General features: G+C 34.1%; 2 protein-coding genes across 4 annotated transcripts; one reads left to right on the top strand and one right to left on the bottom strand.

Annotated features, from left to right (window-relative positions):
• Nucleotides 1-953: 953 nt before the first annotated feature.
• On the bottom strand, nucleotides 954-2,346 carry ND-B16.6 (NADH dehydrogenase (ubiquinone) B16.6 subunit). Its single transcript, XM_018457068.1, has 3 exons — nucleotides 2,039-2,346; nucleotides 1,773-1,923; nucleotides 954-1,317 (listed from the first exon to the last, which is right to left on the bottom strand). Exons 1-3 carry the CDS (start codon nucleotides 2,139-2,141, stop codon nucleotides 1,110-1,112), a joined length of 462 nt encoding a protein of 153 aa, XP_018312570.1. The 5' UTR covers nucleotides 2,142-2,346; the 3' UTR covers nucleotides 954-1,109.
• Nucleotides 2,347-4,939: 2,593 nt separating this feature from the next.
• Cp190 (centrosome-associated zinc finger protein CP190) lies at nucleotides 4,940-10,333 on the top strand. Of its 3 annotated transcripts, XM_018457385.1 has the most exons (6): nucleotides 4,940-5,073; nucleotides 5,290-5,365; nucleotides 6,651-6,849; nucleotides 6,958-7,097; nucleotides 7,376-7,636; nucleotides 7,713-10,333. In XM_018457385.1, exons 3-6 carry the CDS (start codon nucleotides 6,682-6,684, stop codon nucleotides 9,742-9,744), a joined length of 2,601 nt encoding a protein of 866 aa, XP_018312887.1. In that variant the 5' UTR covers nucleotides 4,940-5,073; nucleotides 5,290-5,365; nucleotides 6,651-6,681; the 3' UTR covers nucleotides 9,745-10,333. The 3 variants fall into 3 exon arrangements, with proteins under 3 accessions (XP_018312887.1, XP_018312888.1, XP_018312886.1); XM_018457386.1 differs by lacking the exon at nucleotides 5,290-5,365; XM_018457384.1 differs by having other exon boundaries at nucleotides 4,940-5,365.
• Nucleotides 10,334-11,181: the final 848 nt, after the last annotated feature.

The raw sequence follows: 11,181 nt of genomic DNA, 5'->3' as shown, positions 1-11,181 counted from the left end.
TAAAAAGATAAATTTTATTAAAGTCAATAAAGTCGTACATAAACTTCACATATAACAACAAATAACGATTTAATCAATTTGCAGAAAGCTCGACAGAAACTTAAATTTTAGACTTCTTTGATAAAGACATATTCTTACAAATAAATAAATAAAACTTGCACTTATACTGCCCATTTAAAAAAATTTTGAATATCTTCCTTTATATTCTTCTATCTATCAGGAAAGAAATCTCGTATATACTTTATGTAACCATTAAGGCCCAGTTCCACAACTCACGGTTAACTCTTAATCGAGGTTCAACTTATTCATTGTCTCTTTCCAATTCTAGAATTAGAAAGAGATGAGAAACAAGTTGAACCTCGATTAAGAGTTAACCGTGAGTTGTGGAACTGGGCCTAAGAGATAGATCTGACATGTCATTTATCTCTTTATAGTATATCTTGAATAGAAATATTGGATTTTTCCTTTTAGAACAAAATTTGATTTAGAGAACTTGACTGCAGGTGTGTTATACAGGTATTTGACTTGCAGGAAGAGATACTAACCGATAGTTTTCTCCTTCACAGATATGTCAATCTCAGACCTATTTCTATGTATCCATAATATGAACAAACAACTGAATCAGACGTAAGCATAGTACATTTAACATCATAAATGACTGAAAACACAAGGTGGTATCAATTGTAAGTATGGTATCAATACTCAAGCACATATCATGTTGATATATTCATCCGCTTGGCTTTTTTAAAAATAAAAATATGTGAAGCAGGCGTTTGTTATTTTATATAGTAAAATATATATTCTATTTGGCGTTTATTATGCATTTAAAAGAGATTTAAATACCAGATTACTGTCATTAAACATATTATTTTGTTCTTAATAAAGTGAAATCTTAATATAGTGAGTCGTAACCAAATGTAAAAAGGAAGGAAATGAAAGAATACTGGCAAACAGAAATATTGACTTTATTGTAATCTATAATTTCAAAATATTATTCATAATTATGACTCGCAATAATTATACTCGTTATTAACACACTACTTTCCGATTTTATCGCATTATCAGATCCACAGCTGATCAGAATCTGAATGCCAAGTACTAACAATATTTTACGTCCACATACGACGCTCAGCTCGTTCGCAATATATAGCTGGATCAGAATGCGCAAAATGGTCTAAGAAAGTTGGGTCTCTATACTGGTTTGGATCGTCCAGATAGAATATCGGTTCCCCATAGTATGTTCCCACTTCCCAGCCTTCGACATTTTTCATCAATTCTGTCTCGATGTCGCGATTACGTCTCATTTGTTTCAAGACACTGCATGGGAAAAAAAGGAAAATGATTATAACTGACTCTATTTTATTATGCTATGTATTTAGAGATTTTAAATAAAACAGCCTTTTTAATGCATACTAATCCAGTACACACAAATGATCAAATTAATAACTGTGGTGAATTTGGACATTCAAGTGTACTGAATTAGTACACATTAAAGGTTGCCTTATATAAAATTTCCAAATGCAGTGACATTTAATCAACTTTGACAATGAAACAATACTTACATATTCAATTAAATAACGTGACAATATCATTATTAAGTAATTAATCGTTTAATATATTGATATATCTTTACATTTCATATTGCTAATTTCATGTGTAGCAGGTTTTAATATGTACTAATCTGGCATAGTGCAAATGATCAAATTCGCTATTAAGCCTCGTTTTGCACTAACTTATGAATACTATATTTTAAATAAAATATACATCCTTACGCTCTATCTCGTTCCGCCAACAACATTGGAAATATAGCCCAGCGTGCACTTCTCATCTCAATCTGGTGACGCCTAACTTGTTTGAAACTTAAATAGTAGCCGTACATTCCGCCGATCGTGGTAGCTAGGAAAAACGCGATTGTGCCTCTAGCTATAAAATTTCATTACAATATTATTACATAACCTGCCAATAATGCAATCTTTGCATTAACTACCCAATAAAATTTTCAATCAACTAGTAAAGTTTGTTACAGAAATATTTTTACTTCCGAGAATGGTGCGTAATTTTATCCTTTCCGTTTGTATGGAACCATAGCCTCCTTTGGGTGGAAGATCCTGTACTTTTTTACCATTTACTGTTGCATCCATCTTGTTCGTTTTCTTCTCAGATGTTTGAGCTAGAACATCACTCAAAGTGTGTCAAGAACTTCAAAAACATTTGTTTGTCTGTAATCTGCCTTCCTATGCTGATTACAGCAGAATATTTGCCAATACCTGCTAGTACCAAGCAGAGTATCGACAATCGACATCAATTGACTATCGCAGACTACCGAGTACAGACTACCGAATACTTAAGGCCGCAGCACAGACTCTTGCATAACGCATAGTGCATAAGCGAATCAACTAATCAGAATCTTTCCTTTCCTTCCATTCCATGGAAAAGAAGAATTTCGATTGGTCGATTCCATTATGCATTATGCGTTATGCAAGAGTCTGTGCTGCGGCCATTAAGCTAGTTCTACATTAGTCGCATCGCAATGTCGCAAGCGTTATGATCCAATCAGAATCGAGCTAACTTGATGTTGATTGGACCGCAACGCTTGCGACGCTGCGATGCGACTAATGTAGAATCAGCTTTAAATCCGGATCTACAATAGGTGTTTTAAGCCTTAAGTTGTGAGAAATTGACCAATTGCAGTCAAATCCGAGGGGAATAATCGACTGTGATTCGCCCATTTCTTATGGCTTAAGGCTTAAAACCCTATTGTAGATCCGGGGTAAGGCTTGTTCGTGTCGCATGCTCCAACATGTTCCAATATGCTCCTAGCATAGCTCTTACTCACTCCAACGCGCTTGATAGAGTGAATAGGAATTATGGAGGAGCATGCTGGAGAATGTTGGAGTATGTTGGAGTTTGCGACTCGAACAAATCTTTAGTGTATGCTCTGTGTAAGCCGGAATAGCTGGAATAGCAATCCTGTAACAAGTGTTGCTTGGTTTATGCTTCGGTTTTAACTCTAAAATCCTAAAATTCAGCCAATAGGACTGCCAATCTTAACTGGTCCTAACGGAAATCTGTATTCCATTGGCTGAATTTTAGGATTTTAGGGTTAAGACCGAAGCATAAACTAAACATGTAAAGCTCTGCGTACAATGAAGGAAATATTAAGAATAGGAATAAATATTAAGATTTCAACCTATCAAAAACTGTATATTCCGATATAACCGGTTTCTAATATGTTGAAATCTCTTGTGACCAATTTTTTCTTTATCTCTAGATAAGTTGCCGATAATTTCATCCGTGAGATATCCATGAGATATCTTCCAGATATCTCCCAGATATCTCGTTTATTCATGAGACATCTGGGAGATATCTCATGGATGAGGTTATCGAGAGATGTGAAGAATTGACCATTATTCCCTGTTTCTATTGCCTGTGTCTTTTATAAAAGCTTTCCAACAAGTGACTGTGGCTGCGGTCCACTTGACGCTACAAACGCTTCGAAGCGTTTGAGCGACCAATCAGAACAAAGAATTTTACGAATTGACTAATCAAAGAATACTTTGTAGCGTAAAGTGGACCGCAGCCACTGTATAACACAGTAATCATTTCATCTTTGTTTAACAATGGCGAACAGCAAGAATGTAATGATTCACTGTTAGAGTATATCCACACAAACTTACATAGCCGCATAAACGTATGCATAAAGACAATTATTCAATCGCATTTCTCCTATAAAGACGCACGTAAATTGTGATTGGATAATTTTCTTTATGCATACGTTTATGCGGCTATGCAAGTTTGTGTGGATATACTCTAAATTAACACTCTGTATATATATATATATATATGAATTTATTTTATATCTAATTCTTCATATGTATGAACGCCAAAGTGTTAGATGCAGATTTGAATTCCTACGCTATTGTCTATGGCAATTACGCATTAAGCGGGGAGCACAGACTCTTGCATAATACATAATAAGGTATGCCGCAGCACAGACTCTTGCATAACGCATAATGCATAGTGCATAAGGGAATCGACCAATCGAAATTCTTCTTTTCCATGGAATGGAAGAAAAGGAAAGATTCTGATTAGTTGATTCGCTTATGCACTATGCGTTATGCGTTATGCAAGAGTCTCTGCTGCGGCCTTTACACTGTATCATCTGTGTCTTTTGTTGGAAAGTTTTCATGAAAATTTATCTTCCATTGTGTTTAAGACTTAATACTTTCGATAAACAATTATAAAGATGTCCATTCTTATTGAAAAAGAAACCCTGGCAAAAATGGAAAACAAATCGAGACGAAAAGTGCAAAAGAAAAACGATCTAGAAATTTTCTATTCAAATGTGAATTTTCATTCTTTTTTTTAACTGAAACGTAAAAGTAGAGATTATTTTGAATTTTGTTTCCTGAAAAATGGCCCAATAGTAAAAGTGAAAGGGAGTAATAATAACATAAAGATATTTTTTCACTTTTGAAGATCTTTAAACGTTTTTTATCTTTGTGTTATTTAAGTTATATTCCTACGTCCTCTTCAAGGAAAATTTTACTTGATACAATGGGTGTATTCGATGCTACAACCGCCTGATTGAGCGTTAAATGAACTCTTGTACCTGTCTATATTTTTAGGTCTAACAGAATATACCAATCAGATGCAGTTTATAGTATCGAATACACCCAATGAGGAAAAAAGCGAAGATTCTGAGTGCAAAAAGTGCAACGCAAATAAATCTTTAATTTAATCGTTCCTCTAGTACTTTTTCTTCCAATGCAAATATTACGTATAACAATAATTATTATGAATACATCGAGATACATATGAATGAAATTACGCGGGAGTGAACATGGAAAAATGTTGAACGGATGTGACGTCACGACTCGATGTACTATGTATGTATAGCGCATCCGTCGTCTCGAAGCGGTCTTTTCCGTCGTTGAGCCATTCCCGGATCGAACGCGAATAGCTCCATCTGTGTGTCACGATACATAGTGGGATGCTTGCGGTTGATTGTATACTGAGACAATTCGTAAGAGATGGTGCTGAACGGAAAATATTGAGATCCTGCTGAGTAGGGTATGTGAATTATAAGTGCAATAGCGTTTTCGATACACGCGTACAGGTACCTATGGTACCCGGACCAGGCCGGTCACGGGATCCTCGTCGCGGTCGGACTCACGGACGACGACGCGTACGCAGCCAATGTCTGTCGCTTCGGCCCGCTAGAAGATGTGGCTCGCGTATAACGTCATCGCCGTTGTACCCGAAATTTATAATTCGTTCCGTTTCTAGCACACTCTCATTAACTTGTCCGTCTGCTCTCATCTTCCCGCTCATGAGAAGCGACCTGAGTTTGCATTTTTCGAAGGTAAAAGACGATCAAGATACACAGATTCCTTCGATAAGAACCGCGATATGCGAAGCATTGTTTCGAGTATGAAATAAGTTACGAGTCGTATGTATGTGCCAGTATGTGGCTCTTGCTACTTTCGGGGAAAGGATTGGTCTCGTCGAGCACATTGCGTTAATGAAACTTTTAAGGCTTTTTCGTGATTTACGTGAGATTAGAAACATGGATTAAAACGTTATATTTGAGTAAAAAAATATACATATTCCGAAAGAATATGGGAAAATTAATAGCTTATAGAAAACGCTTTATGAAAATTGTAACAATTCTTATTTATGAAATTAACTAATTGTAAGATCATTTAATTTTTTTTATTGCTATGTAATATTGTTTGCACAATTTGCACAATAATAGATTATGATTATTTTAGTTATATAATTACAGTTTCATAGATACATGTATAATGTAACTTTGTTTTATCTTGGTATCTTAACTTAATAATGTTACTTTCGATATGTTTTATTGGAAATACATATCACTCATTTTGTACAACAATGACAGAATTCAAAGATTATTATTTTAGTTGCTTGTAAAAAAAAAAGAATGATAATATTAAGAAAAAACAGAAAAACATTTTATAAGTACATGCTTTTATTTCTCTAAAATTAACCATGACATAAAAATTTCAAAATTAAAATTACAAAATTTTAATAATTTAAAATATTTAAACTCATTTTCTGAAACTGGTTTTTTAAAAATAATTGTTAATGTGGCTGAATTAGAATAAATCAATAAATAAAAGAAGGGCAATTATACTGTAAGATATTTAATAATATCATATGTAAAAATATCATTGACTGAATTTTCCGATAATTTATGTAAGAGTGTTTGTTGTTTTACATTGAAAATGACCCGATTGGTGTCAAAACGTTTGTATATATACGATTATTAAATATCTTAAATTGGTTCATTGCCCTTCTTTTATTTATTGGTTTTTTTAAGTTGTGTCGTTGTAAATGTGTGTGAGCGATACATTATATATTTATAAAGTTATATAAAATATATACATAGAGATTCTATTTTATTCAGTTTATATGAGATAATAGTGTACATTAAAGATCGAATAATTTTGATTAATCTTTAAAATCAAATATTTTTCATTAAAACTTATTTATTCTAATTTATAGTTCATGTGGTGTTTTATCTTCTGGAAAAGATCCAGAAAGTAGAACGGTTCATTGAACATTTTGAATATGTTTAACTTCTTGTTTGTAATATAATTTATATATATTATATTTTCAATTAGGTATCTATATTTTCATCAAATATACTCTAAAATGGAACCGGGAATAATTCAAGAGAAGCCACTCCCTGCACGAGGCTTAAAACAAGTAAAGGTGGATAATTGGGGATCGTTTTTTCTTCAACGACTTCAGACTCTTTACTTGGAGGAACAATTTCTTGATCTTAAAATTAAGTTTCCTACAAGTAATATTACTGTACAGGTATAAATAATGCAACGTTTATATTATTGGTATAATAATGATATAAAAAAATAATTTGGAATTTTTTTTTAATATTATCAGTAGTATTATTAATACAAATTTTTTTAGGCCCATCGACTTGTAGTAACAACATGTACAGACTATTTTATGCAACTTGATGAACAGCAGAAAGAAAAAGATGAAAATTTTAATGGTGTAATTATTATGCCTTCAGATATGCCTTATGAGTGTGTTAAATCTATTATAAGGTACGTTTTAATATTTATTGCTTTGATATATCAAATATAGATTCCTGAAATTACAATTCCTAGATCACAATTCACCTCATCCCCTTTCACTTACAACCTTTAATATTCTAATCAATTTCTCATAAAATCGAGGTATATATGAAACAAGAGTTAAGTTCAAACCCGAGATCCGCCGCCTACAAATTAATCACTTTCACACACAGATACCCTCATTTATGTTCTAATATTCACTAGAACATTTTTGTCGTTTATTTAATTGATTACATATTCATATACAGTTTTATGTATACTGGACAATTGGAATATTGGACGTCAGAGCAACATGCTTTATATCGTACAGCGCAAAAGATGAATATGACAGTCCTAACGAAGTTGCTCGACGCTCAATTTAATACAAGCAAAATGCAAGATGATGTGGCAAAAACACCTTCGCGTCCAGTAATAGCAGTCACAAAACCTTCAACTCCAATTACAAAAACAATTACAAGCTCCACCAATTCGGTATCAAATGTATCTGGGCAAACATTGCCAGGTAGAAAGTATGTATTCCATAAGTAATGTTCCAAACATACTTAATTTTGTGATAATAAAATCTTAATAATCTCATTTTTAAAGGCTTCCCATATGGAAAAGAAAACTGGATGAATCTCCACCTGCACCAGCAAATTATGAAGTACGAACATTCCACAGTACATCTTCAACACATAAAGAGGCGACTCCTGGCCCATCCAGATTTGATCTTCCAGAAGCGGATGATATTGCTTTGGGAGTATTTTCTTCATTCGATGATATTACATATAATACAAAACCTATTGTTCAGGCATGCGACACATATAAAAAAGACAATTCTCTTAAAGGTTCGCCTGATAGAGATAGTAAAAACGATACGACTGAAGATGAGGACGAGGATAATCAAGGGAGCGAAAAGAACTTGAGAGACACAAATTCAGATGATGATTGGAATATATCGAAGAATTATGAGAAATCTGAAGAAGGTCCATCTAAACGAGTACGTTTTGATTTGGAGGAAAAGGAAAATGTAGAAAAGCCTAAGTCGAATCATCCGAATACCGATGATTCTATCAATAATCACGCAAAGATTATCAGAGAAGTATTAAAAAAATATCCCCATTTAGTAAAGAACAATAAAAATATTCGCTTGAAAATCATGCAGAAAGAAACAAAATCCTCCGAAAGTAATACTGCGTGCAAAACAAAAATATCTTACGTGGTTTTAAAATCCGATCATCTATTGGCCACCAATAATGATGAAAATAATGATTCCAAGTGTAACGGCAGTATCGATGCCGAGACAGGTCCCTGGAAATGTAACAAATGCGATTTGGATGAGGAATATACGAATTATTATATGTACAGAAGACACATGCAGGATGTGCACGAGGAGAAATTTGATCCAAGGGTTTGTGAGCATTGCGGTTATAAGGCAACCAAACGCAACATTCTGATGTATCATCTTTATACCAAGCACAACGTGCCACCGCCGAAGAGCATGAGCTTCCCGAAGTGTCATGCCTGTTCATACATTGCCTTGTCAGAGACTCTGCTGGTGCGTCATCAGATAAACCATAATCATCGGCCTGCTGCGACCCGACATCACGCTTTACCTTCGGAAGATATTCAATGCAGTCAATGCAATCAGTCATTTAAGAATATTACTGAACTTACTACTCATGAATTGAACAGCGGACATGGAGGTATAACAGATGGTAAAGAGAAGGGTCATCGTTGTCCATACTGTGGCAAAGTGTTTGTGCGTTTGACAAACTTGCAAGTACATCTAGATTGCGCGCATAAAGAATTACAGAGAGACGTCACCGAGTCTCCCCCGTCCGCACCTCCATTAGAACCATCATCTGAAGCAGAAGCTCTCAGCCATGTCGCCAGTGGTATAGCTGCTTCCCTCGGTGTCGGAGATACGGAGACGGAGACTGCTGCTGAAACGCAGGAAGAAGAAGAAACCATAGAGATAGTAAAAACTAATGGTGATCAGTACATTGTACCGGATGTGTTGAACGATATGGAACATAACATCAGTTACACTACGCATGAAATAGATGGCCAGCACATGATTATGTTAGTTAATAATGATGAAAACTATCAGCATGATGAGAACAATCATCATCAGCAACCGCAACAGTTGGATATTGCCGATAATGAGCAAATAGTAATGCAGGGCACAGATGACGGTATGATTGTGTACATTCATGGTGCTGATGAGGCCGATAACCGATCCTACGAGACTTATCAGCCCGACGAAGTTACACAGGAGACAGAAGAAATAGTAGAGGAGGTTGTTGAGGAAGTCGAAGAGGTAGTTATGGAGGAAGAGGAAGTACAGGAGGAAGAGGAGATGCCTCAACACATGTTGGAGGATTGTGGTGATAATCAAGTGGAAGAAGTGATACAATATGTCGAAGAACAGACAGAGATAGTAGAGTACGACGAAGACCAATGCAGCGAACAGGGCAATAGTATGGATGAGCAACAAGAATCTGTTATGATCATCGAGGAGGAACATGTCGAGGGCGAGGAAGACATGGAAGAGACTACTGATAAACAACATAAGAAAATACAAAGTTTTACCACCGAGTGGGATGAAGATAGCGCGGGATTAACGGAATCATGAATACTGTAATATTGGATTTTTTATTTGCTTGTGTAATATGTTACTTTAACCATAATATAGTTTAATTTTAAAGCGACACTTTAATGGAGATTTTGATTTTATATTTTACTCTGGATGTTTTTCAACAGAGACAGATGACGATGGATGACGATGTAACAGTGAATCATTTCATCCTTATTTGTAAATGTTAAATAAGGTTGAAATGATTACCAAGTGTCTCTTGCTGAAAGGTATCATTGATCTATGTAATGTTTGTTGATAATGAACGGTTATGCAACGGGCGCAATACAGCCATACTGACTTTGCCACACATATATTTAGCAGTAAGCCCACAAAATTAATCAAATTACATTTAACGACAGGCAGGAGCGATATCATTGAATATTATTGTATGAGCTTGTATATCTGAATTTTATCGTTGCACCGACACAGATTATTTTGTTTTAAATATGCTAAAATATATATTTTACAATGCAAAAAAGTGTAAGATCTCAATTATGAATTGAGATTATTATACAGCAGTAGCACTTTTAAGAGTCCAAGATAAAAATCTGTAATCTTTAAACCTGCGACTTTTTTTTTCGAATACAAATATGTTCATATATGCATATATGTAGCTTATTAATATAATATTATATAAATTAGGAGCCATTTCGACCAACTCCGATTAACTTTAATCGACGATTAACTCGCTCGGCGAAATCACATCTCTAATACAATTCATCGTTCTTAATGTTTTTCGATATATTAAAGATATAGTTCTATTAATTAATTTAATAATTTTTTCGTATTAATAAAATAGTGCTAATTAAGTTAATCGGAATTGGTCGAAATGGCTTTATTTATAAATTTATTTCGTGAGAATACGCATTAGATATGTTAAAGTATATTGGTGACCAATCACGTAGTTTTTTTAAATGCTATTCTACAGAATGAAAATATATCACGTTTAAAAGAAATTTTGAGAACGAATGTTCCTTCCAAATACCGCCTGTAATCTTTTATACCGCAATCGATAATAAACAGTGATTTTTACAATTAAGAGGCGAAGGCTATAATGAAAATAAAATTCGTAGATTATAAACACATAATGTTTTATGTTTTAGATTGTGCACAATTATATGGAAAAGTATAGATAAATAAAAATGCAATATATATTATACTTAAATACTCATGTCGCAAGTACGAAATTTACGTTTTGTCTGCGTTCGCCATATTTTTGAGTGCATTCGGTTTCATGCATTATGCGGATGATGCATCGTTTACAAAGATAAATTATGCATTACGGGTATCATACGTGAAACGAAATGCACCCTAAAAAGTTAATTTTTTATTGCTGAACTAAAATTTCTCATTTTCATGAAATTTCAATTTAAATATAAATATTTCACTTTTTAAGTACAAAAAGTGTATACCAGGGGCTGCGTCTGCGTTCCA

This window comes from Mycetomoellerius zeteki, unplaced genomic scaffold (assembly GCF_001594055.1).
Source record: "Mycetomoellerius zeteki isolate Tzet28-1 unplaced genomic scaffold, Tzet1.0 scaffold62, whole genome shotgun sequence".
Lineage (NCBI taxonomy): Eukaryota > Metazoa > Arthropoda > Insecta > Hymenoptera > Formicidae > Mycetomoellerius > Mycetomoellerius zeteki.
The sequence above is the reverse complement of the archived record's forward strand: the minus strand, read 5'-3'. Positions and strand labels throughout refer to the sequence as shown.

Excerpts from the sequence above, each read along its gene's own strand:
- ND-B16.6 (XM_018457068.1), bottom strand. The coding sequence starts at position 2,141 with ATGGATGCAACAGTAAATGGTAAAAAAGTACAGGATCTTCCACCCAAA. Across the intron at positions 1,924-2,038 it reads ATTACGCACCATTCTCGGAA|CTAGAGGCACAATCGCGTTT; the intron begins GTAAAAATATTT and ends GAAATTTTATAG. Across the intron at positions 1,318-1,772 it reads TTGGCGGAACGAGATAGAGC|TGTCTTGAAACAAATGAGAC; the intron begins GTAAGGATGTAT and ends TTTCCCATGCAG.
- Cp190 (XM_018457386.1), top strand. The coding sequence starts at position 6,682 with ATGGAACCGGGAATAATTCAAGAGAAGCCACTCCCTGCACGAGGCTTA. Across the intron at positions 7,098-7,375 it reads TGTGTTAAATCTATTATAAG|TTTTATGTATACTGGACAAT; the intron begins GTACGTTTTAAT and ends ATTCATATACAG. Across the intron at positions 7,637-7,712 it reads CAAACATTGCCAGGTAGAAA|GCTTCCCATATGGAAAAGAA; the intron begins GTATGTATTCCA and ends TCATTTTTAAAG.